The 20,111-nt window shown below is 38.6% G+C and overlaps 2 protein-coding genes across 2 annotated transcripts; both read right to left on the bottom strand.

Annotated features, from left to right (window-relative positions):
• Positions 1-288: 288 nt before the first annotated feature.
• LOC110102550 (probable receptor-like protein kinase At5g24010) lies at positions 289-2,178 on the bottom strand. Its single transcript, XM_020830918.2, has one exon. The coding sequence runs from the start codon at positions 2,003-2,005 to the stop codon at positions 584-586; it is 1,422 nt and encodes a 473-aa protein (XP_020686577.2). The 5' UTR covers positions 2,006-2,178; the 3' UTR covers positions 289-583.
• Positions 2,179-11,677: 9,499 nt separating this feature from the next.
• LOC110102512 lies at positions 11,678-13,687 on the bottom strand. Its single transcript, XM_020830866.2, has 2 exons — positions 13,469-13,687; positions 11,678-12,268 (listed from the first exon to the last, which is right to left on the bottom strand). The coding sequence occupies exons 1-2, from the start codon at positions 13,685-13,687 to the stop codon at positions 11,726-11,728; spliced, it is 762 nt and encodes a 253-aa protein (XP_020686525.1). The 3' UTR covers positions 11,678-11,725.
• Between the last annotated feature and the right edge of the window lie 6,424 nt (positions 13,688-20,111).

Here is a 20,111-nt window from a genome sequence, read left to right as displayed (position 1 = left end):
CCCAAATCCCTAAGAAAAGTTTTCTAGAGCACCTAATAAAGTGCTGCAACTGCCTGCTACTCTAACAAAAGGTAATAAGTATCATGCTCTCAAGCATCAATGTGTTTATGCTATATTAAGCTTAGTGGTTTGTTTACAAGATTAAGTAAATTTTTGGGAACTTAAACATGGAAGCATAAGCTCAGAAATGCTAAACTTCTACAATCACACAGATACAAATGAAGAAAACTGATAGCTCAGTGAATCCAATTGGTTGAACAAGCAAATTTTACATGTGAAAGCATTCAATAGCAAAGCAACTATTTGCAAGTTATATTCAAAGCACAAAATAAAGAACTTTCATTAGCTTTTAGCTCTAATACATGGTTGAAAAGAACCAAAAAGGGAATAAGAAAGCTAAAATGGGGGAAAGGCACAAGCTAAGCTAAACAAGACTTTACCATCCTAGAAAGTGCACATAGCTTTCACACAGTTCACTCTTCTAGATCATTATATTAGGCATTTGGCCGGAAAACTTACAGAACCAGCAGAAGAAGCAACCAAACTGTGACTTATAATGCCTTCAACAGTATACGAATTTTCCTCATGCAAATTGGCCTCCCTTTGCAATTTTAACTCCCGCGGCATCCACGGGCAATGCCGTCCACGCAATTTGGTTCCTTGACTCAGCCCTCCATCTCAATATCAACATAAACCCGACAACCGACAGCATCACAAAAGCGGACCAACAAATCAGCGAACGGACAACTCCACTGAAGAATCCTCTTGAACTGTGTAAAAGCAAAGAAAATGGAAGCTCGCCATCCAAGCTACCGACAGTGTTGTTAAGTTTCATAATTTCCAGCCCATTCAGCAACCCATCAACCCTGGACTGGCCAGCAAACCCGGAAGGGCCAACGCTCACAAACAGAATGTCTGAACTCCCCATATCAGCAACAAAGTCCACATAGTAGGGAGAAGCCAAAACTTCACCAGTTGCCGAGGAGATATCAAAATTTTCATACGCAAGATAACCATTAATGTACACATTAAGATACAGCTCATTAAGAGCCAAGCTAGCAATATCACAGAAGTGCATCCGAATGAGGTATTTATATCCATGATCCACAGGGAATTTCCATGTCATTCTAGAACTTACCTCAGAAGAATTAACAACATCTATAATCCTTGCAGTGTTATACACACTATCAGGTGCTACTTCACGGCTGGCGCTATACTTCCGATACATAATCCTACCACTAAAAGATACGATTTTGGTAACAAAATCCGAATGGAAGAATTCATTATCAGGAACCCATGTCCTCCACAGAGTATCATTAAACGGTGTCACCTTCGGACCACCAACATTAATCCGAAACAGGGTTTCCATCACCTGCTTCGATAACCCATCAAAGCTCAAAACTTGATCAGTTTGAACCAGCCTCGCCTTATCTTCTACAAGGTCTACCGGCGCAGAGATGACCTCGATGGCGTTCACAAAGGCAAAAGAGGATGAATCCACAGGCACGAAGAAGATCACGAGCTTTTCCCTATCCACCCTCAACATGAACTCCTTCAACGGAGAATCAGAAGAAGCGGTAAAATTGCATAACAGAACGAAGCCGGAGGCCAAGACGTGGAATCGAGCGAAGGCGAGGTTGTGGCTACCCGAGGAGAAGGGGTAAAAATGAAGGCGGATGATATGTATGCCCTTGCTTCTGATGTCGAACTCGTAAGAAGAAGGAGCGGTAAAAATCCTAGCTGATTGGTAAACAGAGGCGTATGAGTTGGATTGTAAAAAGGTATTAGCATCGGCGGAGATGGAGATTTTTGGATTACTGGAAATGAGGTAAGTGGCGTCGGGGAGGAAGATGCGATGGTCGTGGAGCGTGATTGGGGAGATGGATCCGCAGGAGATGAGGTGGTTGTCAGGAGGAGAGAATAGAGCGGAGGAGCGGAAGAAAAGGGCGAGCAACTGGATGATGATGTTGAGTTGAAGAAGTCTAGGGTTTGGACGATCGGCCATGTTACAGAATTATGATGGCGGGTTAGGTTCGAAAGGGCTGGAGATTGTAACTGGAGCGAAGTAAGAAACGTTGAAGATGGATGGATGCTGGAGAAACGACGATGACGGGAAGACGAGTAGTCGCCAACTAGGGGCAATTGACGAGGTGGGGAAGACGCGTTATTTGTGCTTTGTGGATACAGCGAGGATATTGAGCCCACTATTTGCATTTTAATTTGGATTGACAAACAGTTTTCAAACGTGACATGCTTATAGTCGAATCGAGCGGCTTGATGAGACAAATCTAACGAGCCTAAGATCGCAGAATTCCAACATCATTAAGACCTTCAAATATCTAACGAACTGTCCAATATAAAGGGATTCAACATCGACTATCCATGCAAACCACTCCCCATTTTCCCTTGATCATCCTCCTATTTACGGGTCATGCAACTCTAGGAAATCTATAAATAGACCCCACCTCCTCTTAAAAAGGGGCTCGAAGCAAGAAAGCAAGAGAGAGATCGGAGATCGCTCTTGCCTCATCGACCACCGCCTTAGTTCCAGCGGGCCATCACTTGAGGCCTTGACTTCTGTCGGACTACCACCTGAGGCCCGGACTTCTGTCTGACCACCACTTGAGGCCCCGACTTCTGTCGGACCACCACCTGAGACCCGAACTTTTGCTCGACCACCATCTGAGGCTCAGACTTATACCTGACCACCACCTAACACCCAGACTTCCGCCGGACCACCACATGAGGCCCGGACTTTCGCTTGACCACCACCTGACCCCCGAACTTTCGCCGGACAATGACCTAAGGCCCGAACTTTCGTCCAACCACCACCTGACACGCGAACTTCCACCCGACCACCACCTGACGTCCGGACTTCCGTCGGACCACCACCTGAGGCCCAGACTTCCGTCGGACCACCACCTGAGGCCCGGACTTTCGTCGGACCACCACCTAAGGCCCGGACTTCTACCGGACGACCACGTGAGGCCCGAACTTCTACCGGACCACCACCTGATGCCCGGACTTCCGCCGTACCACCACTTGACTCCCAGACTTCCGCCTGACCACCACCTGAGGCCCGGACTTTATCGGACCACTACTTGATGCCCGAACTTTCGTCGGACCACCACTTGAGGCATGTACTTTTGCCGGACCAGCACTTGACGCTCAGACTTCTACCGGACCACAACTTGAGGCTCAGACTACTGTCGGACCACCACCTGAGGCTCAGACTTCTGTCGGGCCACCACCTGATGCCAGAGTTCTACCAGAGTATCGTTCTACTACAACGATCTTTTTGACAATGATCTCCTGCCAAATATGGTCTTTTAGAATCCTATCTCCTGCCGACTATGGTCCTTCTGACCTCCTGCATATTACGGTCCTTCCGACCTACATCTCTAGACAACGATCTTTCTGACCTCGGTCTCCTGCATACTATGGTCGTTCCAACCTACATCGCCAGACAATGGTCTTTCTTACCCCAGTCTCCTGCCTATTATAGTCTTTCCGACCTCTATCATATCAACTATGGTTTTGTCGACCAAACAAACATATCTATATTGATTATTGTAACCCCCACAATTTAATGTGCTCTATATGATCTACATTTGTGACATCAAGCTAAGGCCTTCTCCCTAAAAAGAGTCTCATTTGTAATTGACTGTAAATTCTAGTGGATTCATTCAAACTTGGCCAGGCCCCCGTGTTTTTCCCCCTTTTAAGGGGTTTCCACGTAAAAACTCTAATGTCTCTTATGAACGCTACACTATCTCTTATATGCTTGTGTGCTGGATCTTCGTACAATGCTAAGACTCTAAATTTTATATTTCTCTACCGCCGTGAATACTCTAGACGCAACAGTAACTATTTAATAATTATTAGAGAAAATTGACTTTGCATCATTGCATGCCTTATAATAATAATATTTATTATATTTTTATTTAGAAAAAAATGATCAAAATTTTATTTTGAATATAAATGCTGTTAATGGTCTTTAAGCTCATGAGATTAGGTTGTTGTAAAACTTAGCAATGATGATCTCTACCTTATAAGTTATAAAAATGTTATATTCAAGATTTAGAATAATATGATTTTGATTATTCATCTTTCAATGTGTTTTTAGGTTATGATATGTAAAAGGCCATAGTAAAATCTTAGATTCAAAAGTAAACAATTTCATGTATCATGTATGAAGTCATTCACTTATGTTATTCTCTTTTACATGCATATATTCCAATTAATCTTACATATAGAGGGGTATTATACTGTGTGGGTTACTTATAGAGCTTGGATATGACAGATAAAACTATCACACAGTTTGAAACTTTTGATTTTCTTGTAAAAGTTGAGAAATCTCTTTTGAGGCAACCTTTTAATGATTTTGAATTGTAATTCTCTAGTTCTTTACAGTGGCTTAAGAGACGAAAAAAATCTATTGAGAATAGAGAATAAAAGTGACGACATATCTAGTGTGATGTCTAAAAAGTATATCATGTTTTTTCTTTTACTTCTCTTAAATTTTGGCTCACTTAGAAAAATACTCATTAGTGAGAGAAATGTTGAAGACAGGTGGAGAGGAGAATTCAGGAAGGAAAGAAAACAGAGAAGAGGCAAAGATGAATTGTAATCTCATTATCTCAGGACATACATAAGTTTAATATATATAAGCGGTACAGCTTGGTAAGAAGAGTAAATACGTAATGGTAAATATGAATATAGCCGTTAGTGATTATATCGTCCCTCAAATTAGGCATTCGATGAACGAATGTTTAATTTGCTACAAAGATCGGTGAACCAAGCTGTAGTGAACGGCTTAGTGAGAATGTCTGCTATTTGATTGTTAGAAGAGATGTGTACAAGCCGGAGATCGCCGGAGTTGATTTGCTGCCGAATGAAATGATAGTCGATCTCGATGTGCTTCGTTCTGGCATGGAAAACAGGGTTCTTAGCTATTGCAATGGCGGAGGTGTTATCGCAGTGTATGACATTAGGAGATCGTTGCGGGATGTGAAGCTCGGTCGCCAGGCGACGGAGCCAAATGACCTCCGACGCTGCTGCAGACAACGACCTGTACTCGGCCTCTGTTGAGGATTTCGCGACCGTTGCTTGCTTTTTGACAGTCCAGGATATGAGATTTGGACCGAAGAAGGTACAAAATCCAGAGATGGACTTTCAGTCGGTAGAATCGGACGCCCAGTCCGCATCCGAGTCGGAGTGAAGTTCGAGGCTCCCTATGGTGATGGGTAGACCATAGTAGAGAGTGCCCTTGATATATAGAAGCAGGCGAGTGAGAGCACGGAAGTCTTGATCCGTCGGACTTTGCATGTGCTAGCATACCCGATTGGTGGCGTAGGCTATGTCCGGACGAGTGATTTATAGGTACTGTAACAAGCCGGCGAGGCGACGGTATAAGGAAGGATCGTGAAAGGGAGCGGTGTTCGGCTCTTGCTGTTTAGGGGGCGGTGTGATCGGAGTCGGGGCTGGTTTGCAATTCGCGTAGCCTGCATCGTTGAGGAGTTTAGTAGCATAATGTTTTTGCAAGAAAAAGTATCCGGTTTTAGATTGAATTACATGGATTCCAAGAAAGAGTGAGATGTGGCCTAGTTGTTTGAGGGCGAATTGTGATTGTAGTTGTTGTAGAAGTTTTTGAATGGCGGCGGGGTCGTTGCCTGTTACGAGAAAGTCATCAACATAAATAAGGATGTAGAGTTGAGTTTTTACCGTGTTTAGGAGGAGAAGGGACGGATCTGATCGGCTGAAAGTGAAGCCTTGCGATTGAAGAAAGCTTGTGAGTTTCTGGAACCATTGCCGGGGAGCCTGTTTTAGACCATATAGAGATTTGTGGAGCTTGCAAACCGTTGTAGGATGTTTTTGATCAATGAAGCCTGGGGGCTGACGCATGTAAATGTCATCGGGTAGATCGTCATGCAGGAAGGCATTAGAGATGTCGAGTTGGTACATGGGCCAGTTGCAGTGAAGGGCAACAGTGAGAAGTAATCAGATCGTTGGCATTTTGGCAACGGGACTGAATGTCTCAGTGTAATTGACGCCGAACTTCTGATCATAACCGAGGGCAACCAATCTTGCTTTGTAACGATCAACTTGTCCATTGGGTAGCATTTTGGTCTTAAAAGTCCACTTACATCCTAGAACAGGCTTGTTTGGCGGCGGGGGAACTAATGTCCAGGTTGCTTGATGTATAAGAGCCTTAAATTCGGTGTTCATGGCCTTCTTCCAGTGATCTATTTTCTTTGTTTGATTGTAGGTAGTGGGGTTGGAGGGGGTGGTGGTTTGGGTGAGAAGATTTAGAAATTGTTTGGGTTTATGAATACCGGATTTAGAGCAAGTCTGCATCGGGTGAGTAAGGCGAGGGACAGGAGTTGGTTGCTGAGATGGGTTTAAGGAAAGAGGTTCATGATGTGCGTCATTAGGCTCCGCGTGAGATAGGATCCGCGGTGTGTTTGTAGTCGTTGGAGGTAAGGGTATAATTGGATCAATTTTGGGATCCTGGGAAGTGTTTATTGCCGAAGTGGGTATAAGGAGAGAGGGCGGGATGCTGTGGTTATTGGGAGTAGAAGAGGTAGGCAATTCTGTGTTGGTATGTTTATAGGGAAAGTGCTGTTCGTGAAAGACAACATGACGTGATATATGGGTTTTGCCTGTGAGGAGATTGTAGCATTTGTAGCCTTTGTAAATTGGTGAGTAGCCCAGAAAAATGCAGGCTGCAGATCTGAGCGAGAGTTTATCCGTGGCGTAAGGACGAAGCCAAGGATAACAAAGACAGCCGAACGTGCGAAGGTGATTGTAGACAGGAGGATTGCCGTGGAGTCGTTGAGTGGGAATTTGATTAGAGATGGCTTTGGAGGGGAGCAAGTTAATGAGGTAATGTGCGGTAGAAATGGCTTCAGCCCAGATTTTGTGAGGTAGGCCGGATTCGTGGAGAAGGGCACGGGTGTGATCAAGGAGGTGACGGTGCTTGCGTTCGGCAAGACCGTTTTGCTCCAGAGTTTGGGGACAAGATAGTTGCTGAAGAATGTCGTTTTCTTGTAAGAAAGATCTGAACGCATGACTAGTATATTCGCCGCCGCCGTCGGATCTCAGAATTTTAGGAGTTTTCTGATATTGGGTTCGCGCCATTTTGTAAAAAGATTTAAAGATTGGAAGAGCTTCTTGTTTTGAGTGTAAAAAATATAACCAAGAGAAGCGGGTATAGTCATCTATGAAGATGATGTAATAGCGATAACTGTCAATAGAATTTTGTGGAGCTGGACCCCAAAGATCTGTGTGGATTAAATCAAATGGAGCAACAGTAGAATAAATGCTTTTATTAAAGACGATCTTGTGGCTTTTAGCCAGATTACAAGAGTCACAAATAAAAGAAAAATTTACAGGAGCTAAATTTGGAAATTGACGCGAGTGCCATTGGTGAGTGGAGGAGATAGTGGACGTGAGAGCAGCGTGACTGGTCTCAGGCAGGATGCGAATGCGGTAAAGGCCGTTATGGAGTTGTCCAAGAAGAAGAGGACGGTGGTCCCGAAGATCCTTCATAATGAAGCCATTAGCATCGAAGGTTATGGAAATAGAATTATCAGTTGTGAGCTTAGATACCGAAAGAAGATTGTGAGTTAAAGAGGGAACATGCAAAAGATTGTGAAGATGAAGCTTACGAGTGGTGTCCGGCAGAGGAAGAAGACCCTGACCGGCATTATGAATTAGAAGCGTGGAACCGTTGGCGGTGGAGACCGTGTCCGATCCTTGGTAAGTCGTCGGATAATAAAGTTGGGAGGCATCCCGAGTGAGATGCGCGGACGCACCTGAATCAAGAACCCAGTCGTGGGTGGTGGCAGTGTTCTGATTCGGAAGAAGAGCCCGGGGAGGACGAGTATCAGTAGGTGCGTATTTGGGGTTATTCCGGTGCCAGCAATTTAGCGCAATATGGCCAATTTTGCCACAAATTTGACATGCTAGTCTGGCAGGATTCTGATTAGGAGGCTGATTGTAAGTGTAAGCCGGAGGATTAGGAGTGGACTGGGAGTTCTTGGACTTGCCGAAGCGTTTGTTGTTGGTGTTGTTGCGAGAGCGGGAGTTGGTGTTAGGCGAAGCATAGAGGGCAGTACCAGTGGCAGAGAGTGATTGATCTTGGTTGAGTTCTTGCTGAATGTGGATGTCTTCGTTGCACAGAAGTGAGTAAAAGGTGTCAATATCAATTGGAAGCAAGGAATTGCGGATGGTGGATTTGAAAGAATTAAAAGTGGGAGGGAGTCCGTTCATGATATGAAGCATGATATCTTCGGGGTCAATATGAGAACCGGAGGCAGTGATATTGTCCACAATGGTTTTGATGCGGATGAGGTACTGGTGAATGGGTAGATCTTTCATTTGAATGCGATATAACTCGTTCTTGAGTTGAATAACCCGAGAACGGCTGGTGAGTTGGAGGCGACGTTCAAGAACGATCCAAGCGTCATGAGTGGTGGTGGAGGTGATGATATAAGGTAAAATCAACTGCGAGATGGTGGAGAAAAGAGCGGAGAGAAGATTACTGTCAATTAGAGTCCATTGAGCGTGAGCAGCATAGGAGGAGTTGGTAGGGGCAGTGATCGCTCCGGTGAGATATCCGGCGTAACCATTAGCCGTGAATTGCTGGAGAAGTTGAACGCGCCAGATTGGGTAGTTCTCCGTTGTAAGAAGGTGAGGAGCTAAATTCTTTATGTTAGAGACAAGAAACTTCAAAGGAGGAGGAATGTGACTTGCCGCAGTGGAGGAGGTGGAGGTCTGGTCGGATTGGGAGGAAGAGAAAAGAACAGTAGTAGATTCTTGATTTTGATCTCCCATTTAGGCAACTGATACCATGAGAGAAATGTTGAAGACAGTCGGAGAGGAGAATTCAGGAATGAAAGAAAACAGAGAAGAGGCAAAGATGAATTGTAATCTCATTATCTCAAGACATACAGAAGTTTAATATATATAAGCGGTACAGCTTGGTAAGAAGAGTAAATACGTAATGGTAAATATGAATATAGCCGTTAATGCTTATAATTAGTTGTAACTACAAATCTATAGCCTCCAAAGTATGGGAGGTCAAAAGACATATAATGTTAGTTCCCCAATACTCAAAGGTCATGATGCCATTGTAGAATGAAAGTTTTTTTTGGTAATTGATAAACTATTGGACTTATGATTTAACATTTAATGTACTATTTGTTTTTTGCATTCTTGAGTGATCTATAGTAAAAAATATTCAAATATTTTATCTTCAATTTCAGCTTTGGGTCAAATTGATGGGATCCATATGAACCATCATCAATCTCTCCCATGGCCTTGTGGGCTTTGTCCCTTCCAAGGTAATATAGCCACGTATAGTCGAATGAGTCATGGTTCATTTTTTTTATTAATAATAACAAATGATAATGTCTTTTTTGGGAGTAAAATTACTATATTTTATGTATTCAATAATAATCTCTTGCTAATCATCCTCATGATCACCATATGACACTTCACTTAATTGGTGTCATTAAGATTTCATTTGAGATAATTTTTTTACTGCTTTTTGAATTAGCTTTCTAGTTTAAAAAATTTTGTACTAAAAAACTACTTTAAAAATACTGCAGAAGTTGTCTCAAAAATTCATTTTTCAAAATATTATTTCAATTATAAATTTGCTGAAGAGGGAGTTTGGATGGCCCAGTCAAAGTCTTAAATTTTTTTTATTTACCATTTGCATCAATATCCTTATTTAATTAAATATATTTTTTAATTGATGTGTTAAAGATAAATAATAGCCTACAAAACATTGAATTTATATGTGTGTATGAATAACTCATCTTATAATTCTCTACTGATATAAATAAATCAAACCCGATCGCGCATGAGATCGTAAACTTTGATGTGTTTGGGACAGCTTTCTCACTATTTTATTTATCATAACACAATCATAATTTTTGTTTTGTCACTGTATTTTCATTGCTTTCAATAAAATTCTTATGCTATGAAACTACTTTTTATAGCAGCTTTCAAAAAAGTTCCTTTCTCCATTATAGCTCTACAACAACCTTTATAAAAAATCACAACTGGCCCAAATGAACTCTAAGGCTTCATTTGAGAGAGCTTGCTAACTGTTTTGTAAAGTTATTGTAGAGAAAATAATTATTTTCAAGTTGTTGTAAAAATCAACTTCCTAATATAAAAATTATTTGAAAACAGCAAAAATTAGTGATCAAATAAATATTGTGGTTGTGAAATGAAAAACAAAGCAACAATAAAGTTATCCCAAATAAAACATAAGACTTTTGCAAAGTACCTTTATCATGAAATGAGATAATATTTATGATTATTTAAAAACTATTACTTATTAATTTTTTTATTAATTTGATTGTTGAACTGTTAAGCATTTATATAACACCGAAAATATTATTAATATTTATTTTTTTTTAATATAAAATATAATTTTTATGTATTTTAATGCAATTGAAATAGTAAAAATATTATATTAATAAATATTTAATTTAAATATTAGACATATTAATACATAAGACTTGATATATCATCAAAATATATCTTGATCAGGCACGAATCTCGAGGCAAAATTATGTTGGAAGTTTCTAAAATTAAATATGGGACCATCTGAACTCTGATTTTAGCAAACTTATAGTCGAATTGAGCGTCTCAAAAAATACAAACCCAACGACACCAAATTCAACTCAATCCGAGCACAAATTGGTCTAAATCAAAGACCCGAAGCGTTGTTGGAAGGTTCAAACCACAATTTGGATTACAAACGGTTTCCAAACATGACATGCCTATAGTCGTTAGAGCGGCTCAACGAGACGAATCCAACAAGCCCAAGATTGTCGAATTTTGATATCATTAAGACCTTCAAATGTCTGACGAATAGTCTATGATCAAGTGATTCAATATCGTCCATCCATCCAAACCACTCCACATTTGCTCTTGATCCTCCTTCTATTTTTTGTGTCATGTCACTCTAAAAAAATTATAAATAGTCTATCATTTCTTTTAAAAAGGGACCCAAGTAATAAGAAGAGAATAGAAGAAAAGAAAAAGGGAAGAAGCTCCTCCTCAACCACCATCGGAGTTCTGCCCGACTTTTAAGTGTCGCCGGAGTTCCGTCCGACTTTTAAGTGATGTCGGAGTTCTGCCCGACTTTCAAGTGACGCCGGAGTTGCGCCCGACTTTCAAGTGACGCCGGAGTTCCGCCCGACTTTCAAGTGACGCCGGAATTTTGTCCGATCTCCAAGTAATGCCAAAATTCCATCCAATCTCCAAGTGACATCGGAATTATATCCGATCTCCAAGTGACTCTAGGATTCCGTCCGACCACCAAACATCGTAGAATTTCAAATTCATATTTATAAATGAGTTTCAACCTAGGATTTGATTATTATAATCTGATCATCCTAAATTTTAAGGACAATTCAGTTTATTGTAACTCAAGCAAACAGTAGTATAATTCTTTCAATTGGGCGTGGCAGCGTCAATTTTTTTCCTTTTCAGGGCTTCCACGTAAAAATCCTAGTGTTTTATTTCTCTTCTGTTTGTGTGTTGGATATCCGTTCAACGCTGAGATAAAAATTTTAACTCTATCGCTGTGTATATTTTTGCCCGCAACCAAACTTATGAGATATGTACATAAATCCCCTAAAAATTAATTAATTAGGTATTTGTTATACACATTCAAAATTAATTCAAAAACTTAGGGGACCTAAATTTTCTCCACGTGTGCCTTTAGCCTTTGTTTACTCCTGCCCAGCAACCCTTCCATCACAACTCTCTTCTTATACTCCTCCGAGTCCACGTCAGCATAGCCGGCGCCGGCCATCTTCCCCACTTCTACCTCAGCCACCACTGGCTCTCGGAGAATCGCCGCCAGGTAAAAGCATGCACACAGGCTGACGACAGCGGCGGCGCGGCCATAAAAAACCATAACGACAATCGTCACTCCAATAACCGTCAGCCCGGCCTTTGAGTCAAGCTTCCTGGCCCATTCCGATCGGGCCTGGGTGCTGACCCGAAAAGGAGTAGCTGCTAGTTGCTCCGGCTCGGGTAGGCCGCTCGTTAGGCGGTTGGATACCGGTTCGGTTCGGAGGTTCGAGGATTCAGGCCGGGTTTGTGCATCGTACTTTGGCGTCAGCAGTGGAAGGCGCGTTAGGTAGGGTTCCTTGTTGACCTGGCCGACGGCGGCGGCGGAAAATATTGTCGGCTCCTGCGGCGCCGGTGGCACGCTTCGGCTGCTATAGATTTTTACCTGGAAGTACGAAGGGAGACGAGGATAATGTTGAATGTAAATGGAACTTCTTTGGCGCATTTTTTAAAAATAAATTCCATATTTGTTAATCGTTAAAAAATAAATTTAAATTACTAATGCATCATTTTTTTTTATTTGACTACTAAAAAAAATAAATTTAAAATTGTTCAAAATTTTATCAAATATTCACAATTATTCTTATTTATCTTGACTCCCATTGAGCAAGTCATCTCAAGAAATATATATTAGATTAAGCAAGTCATTGATTATAAAGTAACTCAAATTGCATATAATTTGATGCATGCTAAGCTTAAATTAATCTAAGCAAAATATTTTGTGTGGCCCTTAGTACTAATCTATTAAACTCGACCTAGAGGTATATAGTTATTTTGGGGTGGGAGGGGATTAATTATTTTGTATAGACGTCGAACGTGATCTAAAGACTAATTAGAATGTGTCATTTTACCTCTTTGTTGTGTACCGTGTCTCGGTACTACTCAATAACGCTTGGTAATGGGATTCGGTACCGCTGACGTGGCTACACCTAATTCTTCTCCGGACGTAGAGCTCTACCGAGGCTCCGCACATAATAATTTCTCTCCTGAGAGGGACAACTATTTTAAAGTAAAATTTAAAATTTTAATATATATTATGGCCCATATGGGTGTTAAGCAAAAAATAAAAATAAAAAATATTGCACATTTGAATTTGACCAAACGAAAGACTTCTACAACTAAACAAAAATCTATTGGTGAAGATAAATTTAAAAACGGTGAGGAGAAAGGGACAAAAAGTCGTATCGCAACCAGCGACTTCCGACGCTGGATGTTTGGAGAGGTGCAGTGGGTCCCACAGATGCTTCTACGTGGATGCGACCCGGCAGCCCTTCGTAGTTTATTATCATGTTTGATTTCCAATCCTCCCGTTTTATCCACCGTCCATTGGACGTTAAGATTCGTGACAGTACGATAGAGCAAGTCTTCGTTTACGTTTATTTTATTTATATATATATATATATAAACATAATTTTATTTAGACAATAGTATATGTTGCAATTACATTATATATATATATATATATATATATATAAACGATGTGATTTTGATATCTGCTTCATTAAATATCAAAACGAAATTATAGAGATGTATTTATTAAAACCTAAGTGTTCGTATATAATTAACAAGGATATTAAGAGCTTACCTTGGCTCCATGCTTGTTATTTGTATCCTTCAACGGCTTCTTCTTCCTCCGAAGCCAATACCAGGAGAAGCAGCCTACACCTTTCTTTCTAACCTTTCCAATGGCAGTCGCTGGCTTCTCCAAGTCGCCGGACTCCGCCACGACAGACCCATTAAAGCAGCAGAATAGATAAGATGGCCTTCTCTGCTTGCCTTTGCGGGAGCTTTTCTTCAAGAACATCACAGGGTAGAGAAAGAGAAAAAGAGAGAGAGAGAGAGAGAATATATATATATATATATATATATATATAGAGATATAATGGTATGGTGAAATAAAAAATATAAGATGAGCTTTGATGCATTCAGAGCATATGCCTTTGAAACAACCAGTTGAAACCTTTCAAAATTGATTATTAAACTAGGGGAGAAAATTAAGAGTAGGAAAACCAAGTTAGGTGTCTTAGGTGAAGACACTTGGACTATAGTTAAAAATAAGAATTTTAAGAAAAGTTAAAAAAATTAATGATTTAATTTTTTCTTTGAGAAATGCTCAACAAATCTTTTAGAATATAGTTTTTTTGCATTATATAGAATATTATAATCATTGTGGGAGAAAATTTATTATATTAGCTTTGAATAAAAAGTTATATATACATTTAGAAAAGTAAAAAGAAAATACAACTAATATGGATCACATTATTTTTTAACATGAAAATTCTGAAAATGAAAAATCATAAATTATAAGCTAATTTAAATATTTTTTAGTGGTTATAGATTATAGATGCTTGTTCTTCCTTAATTGAAAGGTGTCATATTATAATGCAAAAGAATGAGACTATATTTGTGAATAGAGTCTAGAGATATTAATACGAATGTAATCTCATAGAGGCGAGGACAATTCATAGTTGTGAAGAAGAAAGTGGATTATATGATTTAGAATTTGTAGGAGATTAGAGATGATAACGAAAATATATCTCCTAAAAGGATGAGAAGAGGTAACATGATGCTCTTAGGTGACTAGAGATTATAAGGGAAATCCCTCTCTTAGAAGGAAAAAGAGCAATCTAGAATCAATAAGCTATTATAGGTTATTTGAGCAATCACTCACCTTAAAATAAATGGGAACTAAGAAGTTTGGTATTGGTTGTTAGCTAATGCATCATGATGATTGTAGTAATTTCCCATCCTTAATAGAGGGAGAGCTTATTATTAATAGTCAATTAAAGAAATTTGATGCATATTCTCTTCAAGAAAGAAATATATTGATTAAATGTTGATGTAATAATAAAGATAATCAAGATATCCATTTACTTAAAAGGATATGAAATTATGATACATTTATTTAATGATTAATAGATGTCGTTATGACAATCTCTTTCTTAGAAGGAAGAGAATTCAAGTGACTAGTAGCCAATGTGGGATTGGATTTAGTCTAGATAGACCATCCTTTGAAGGAGGGGCACTGAGCGACATGTAATCAACAAGCAATTGAAGAAGGTTGAGATAGCCCCTCTCTTAAAAGGAGAAGTACTATACAAAAAAGTTGGTACATATGAGACTAGAGACATTCATGGCAATTATTCTTTTAACAAAAAGGGGTATTAGGCATCATAGAGTTGAAATGATCACAAAGATTAAAGATGGATGTGACAATTTATGGACAAAATGATCAATCCCCCTAGAATGAAAGAGGTTGAGTGACATGGAGATATATTGTAATTGAATTAGTATCGCTTCTTCAAGGATAGGCAATTAGGTGGCCTAGAGTTGGTTGTTGAATAGAAAATGAGATATAATGAGTATGAAAGCCCAAGAAGAGGGTTAGGAATTTTTAGTTTATTTTTAAAATTTTATTAGAGCTTGGAGAAGGAAGCTTAAAATGAGGTATCAAAGATCAATCTAGACTAACATAAATTCAACAAACATATATGAGATATATAAGAAAAGTTTTATTTTCTAAAGATTTTCCTTGAGTGAAATATCCAATTTGAATAAGATTTATTTATTTGAATGTCTGAGGATTCCCAAAAGAGAAAGCTTATGAGGTTACATCCTCATAATATCTAAGACATTAACTTTTAGTTGAATAGCCACATTTATTTTCAAATTCTATTTAATATGATTTTAAATTGATTTGTGCTTGCAAGGATTATTGGGCTTATGAATGTTATGTATATTAGCGAGTAATCTAAAAAAAGAAAGACATGATATAATCTAGATTTCATGATTATATTCTCCTAGGTTGTTATATTCTCAATTGACTAGGCCAATAAGATAGTTGATCAAATTTGACCTACGATTCTATTATAATAATAATGAATTAAATAATATAAAGAAATAAAGAAACCTTATTGACCATGAGCTAAGGAAAAAAAACATAAATTCTTGGTATGCAATCAAAGTAAGGAAAGTAAATTTTACTCTTAAAACATAGAAGAAGATGCTTATATAAGATAAATAAAGGGTAATTTTGATGATTAGGAAAAAAATTCAAAAAAAATTAGCCTTATTGTTTTATTTAGATGAGAAATGTCTTATGTATAACAGCATCATGAAAATTATTTATGAGTGCATGAAATGTATAAATCATTTTGAGAGTTTTATAAATTAATCAAGTTATTAAGATAAACTCTTTGGAAAAGTATTGTTCCAGTTATTATGCAAATATATTTTTTTATTATGAAAAGTTTGTTACTAAAGCTTCAAATAAAATCCGCCATGATAATTACAGACAATTGATAAACAAGTGTTAATTTATACTTCCAAAGTTTGGTTTGGCCGGGTGCTTCATAGATATTTTTTTCCTAGAAGTTATTCTAAGATGATGAATTATTCGTAAAGAAGGTTTAATTCAAGAAGTGGTTCTAAGATGAAGAAGGTTGTGATTTCAAAGTGCATTTAATACAAGCTGGCTAATGAGGGAAATCAATTGGAAAATAGTAAATATGCATTATAATTTAACCAAAGTAATATATACACAATTATTTTGATGTACAAAAACTTGATAAGCACTACAGGAAATTAAATCCGTTATTACTGTTGGATTTTCCTGCTGATATATAAGAAAGAAGGTTGTTGTTGTTGTTTTTTTTTATGCAACATGTTTCCGATGAATTTTTCGTCAGAAACCCTGCCAATAATACGATACGATGACGTCTTCGGCAGAAATTTGTGCCGTTAATTCCGGTAAATATTACGACTGTAAACCACGTCGGTAATATTCAACGTTATTAGGCGACAGATTATCCACCGGTATTTCCGGCATATACTCTCCATCAAAAATGCCGGCGGATTATACGCCAGTATACAACGCCAAAAAAATGCCATCTTCCTCTATTTTTTCACAACGCGTGAATTACTGTCGGATTATTTTGGCTGGAAATTCGTCGTAAAGCTCATATTTTTGGCAGATTTCTACTGTTACCAACGGATATTGTCCGCCAGTAATAACGTATTTTCCTGTAGTGAAGTATAAGTTAAAAGATTTAGAGCTAATGTTGATCTTTTCATGGCTCTTGGGTCTGTTGAGGATGATCATACTTATATCTTGTACTTATTTTTATAACTTTTCTAATTATAAAGTATATTCACAAAAAAGTGCATAAGAGAGTATAATGTAGTACATATAGAATTTCTTATATTTTAATTTAACTTGGCACATCCTTATGCTAGTGTGGGTTTTCGAAAGAAAACTACTCACAGGTATTAGAATGCAAAGGAGATGATCACACTGTCTCATAGGACAAAATAATCGTAGATCTTTACATTCTATGCATGTAGACCAATAAAATAGCAGATAGAATCATACATATGATTTTCCATAAAAAATAGTGTCTTTTGCATATACATTTTGATAGATAATGATATTTATTTGATGTGGGTGTCAGTTTGCCACAAGCACGGCTGTAACAGCTAAAACTCATAAATATTGAGATATTATCCACTTTAGCCTAATGACTTCACAATTTTGTGTTATTAGTATAACTTACTACGATGTCACCCATCCTAATATTTCTTCGGGATGAGAATATTTAATTACAGAGTTTCTTAATAAAATTTTAATCATTACACTAAAAGGCACCTCGATGTTTAAGAGTTTTGCTTCATTTTACTTAAGGGATTTCACAACAAGCCCTTATGGTTAATTACATCTTATGTATTAATCTAAGAACACTCTCGATTAGGGATGATACCTTATTGTTTTTTTTTGTTTGGTGCATAGTGAGATTCTTAAGTTCTTCTAATTCAAAGAAGACATGCTCAACAAGCTATTCAACACACTCAAAGATCCTGCAATCATTTAGTCGATATGAGGGGAAGGAATCAAGATAGGGGACATCACATGTAAAGCATGTATGAGAGAAATATAGAAGGGGAGTCATCAATGTGACATAAATAAGTGGAATTTATAGCCTTTTAAGAATGAAAAGATCACCCAACAATAAGGTATGCATCAACACCCTGCTCTGTGCCACTTGGACAGCAGTGTTACTACTTACCTCACACTTGATCCCCTTCCACTTAATCAGCCTGTACCATACTCCAGCAAAGATCAAGTGTTCGTTGGTAATTAATGGTATCTCTCTTCCTATACAACATTATAATAACGTTTTGATACCAACACCCACTCATAAGATTTCCCTCAATCCCTTAATTCATGTTCCTAATCTAACTCACAGACTTCTCTCAAGCTCCAAACTCATACATGATAACAACTATCCATTGCCTTTGACAAATCTAGTTTTCATGTCAGGGATCAGACGACCAATCTAACACTTCTTCACGGACCATGTCATAATAATTTGAATCCAATTTCTCTCTGCTCAACTCCATCCACCATCATCGTTGCAGCAGCCAGCATTGATGCCCCATCTTCTGCTCAAACCTGGCACTGACGTTTGGTTCATGCCAACTTTAACATCCTTGCCTCTTTATCTAAGTTTTTTCATGCTTTATGTATTTCCCCTCACACTATATGTAGTTCTTGTTCCATTACAAAGAGTCAAAGGCTTCCTTTCTCTCCCTCTCACCATGTATCTCAAGCTCCATTAAACTTAATACACATCGATGTTTGGGGTCCTCCCCCTATTCTTTCTTATGATGGTTTTTTTCTTATGATGGTTTTCGATATTACTTGTTATTAAAAAATGACCACACACTACACTTGGCTTTATACTCTCAAACAAAAATATGATGTTTCTCAATCTATCATCCATTTTAAGAATCTTATTGAAAAATATCTAAACTTATTTATTATAACAAACATAACTGATGGGGGAGGCAATTCCTTAGTAACGTATTGAGCTCATTTCTATCTCATCATGACATAACCCATCAGTATACTTTCCCTTATACTCTACAACAAAACGGTATTGCATAATGCAAATATGGGCAACTCTTAAATACTACTCGCACGTTTCTATTCCAGGCTCATCTATCGCCTCAGTTTTGGACTGATGCTCTAATCACAACGGGTTACCTAATCAACCATCTCCCCTCTTGGAATACCTCTTCTAAACCACCTTATGAGCTTATATATCATATTCCACTAGCCTACAATCTGCTTAGCCATTTTAGCTGTCACTTCTTCCCTTGGCTCATACCCTATGCTCCTCACAAACTTGCGCCACGTTCTGGCCCTTGTATTTTCTTCAGCTAGGGAACTAACCAAAAAGGCTAAAAAATGTTATCATCCCAACACCAACAAAATAATTGTCTCCCACCATGTCATTTTTGATGAAACAAACTTTCCCTCCATTCCCATAACCTCCACCAAAGTATCCCCACCCCAAACTCAATCTGTTGCACCCTTTTTCCCTCCTATTATATCCCCCCACCACTACCAATTCCACTGCTCATTCAAATATCGATCCACAACACAATTCAACATCTTCTTCTAACCTTCCAATATCATCCTTTCCCAACCTATCCACCTTAACTGTAGCCTCAATGTGTCCCACAATCACTCCAACATTCTCCAGTTCTTCATCTCCAATTCCAACTCCTCCTGCAATAACACAACCTCACCACCTAATGATCACTCGATTTCATACTGGTTCTCAAACCACATATCATTCTAGATCTTCATCACACCATTAATCCTACTCCTACTTGCTTTACAGCTACTAATAAAATTCTGGAATGGAGTCATGCCATGTCAATCGAGTTTCGAGCACTTCAAGCTCAAGGAACCACCCAATCTCTTATTTCTCCTCATGGTGATCAACAACTTATTTTCTGCAAATGGATTTATAAAATCAAATGTCTTGCCGATGGCTCTATCTCTTTCCATAAAGTTCGTCTCGTTGCATAAGGATTCAAATAAAAACACGACATTGACTATCACGAGACATTTAGCCGTATAATCAAATTTCCTACCATCCGCGTATTACTAACTGTCGCTCTGCATCATGACTAGCCAATACTTCAACTTGATGTGTTAAAATTAATGAAACTATATCCATGGCCTAGCCACAAGGATTTTAGGATCCTCATTATCCACATAATGTATGCCTTCTCCATTAATTCATTTATGGCCTCAAACAAGCACCGTGTTTATGGTTTGCCACATTTTCCTCCTACCTCACTGCTCAAGACTGTTGAGTCTAGTGAATAGGTTGTTAAACCTAAGTTAATGTCCCAAGGCTACCAAGAGGGGGGTGAAT

Source organism: Dendrobium catenatum, unplaced genomic scaffold, assembly GCF_001605985.2.
Source record: "Dendrobium catenatum unplaced genomic scaffold, ASM160598v2 fragScaff_scaffold_932, whole genome shotgun sequence".
NCBI classification, from domain to species: Eukaryota; Viridiplantae; Streptophyta; class Magnoliopsida; order Asparagales; family Orchidaceae; genus Dendrobium; species Dendrobium catenatum.
Note: the sequence above shows the minus strand (reverse complement) of the source record. Positions and strands in the feature narration are given on the sequence as shown.

Coding starts and splice junctions, on each gene's coding strand:
- LOC110102550 (XM_020830918.2), bottom strand. CDS start 2,005: ATGGCCGATCGTCCAAACCCTAGACTTCTTCAACTCAACATCATCATC.
- LOC110102512 (XM_020830866.2), bottom strand. CDS start 13,687: ATGTTCTTGAAGAAAAGCTCCCGCAAAGGCAAGCAGAGAAGGCCATCT. Junction 12,269..13,468: donor ATAACAAGCATGGAGCCAAG/GTAAGCTCTTAA, acceptor TCGTACTTCCAG/GTAAAAATCTATAGCAGCCG.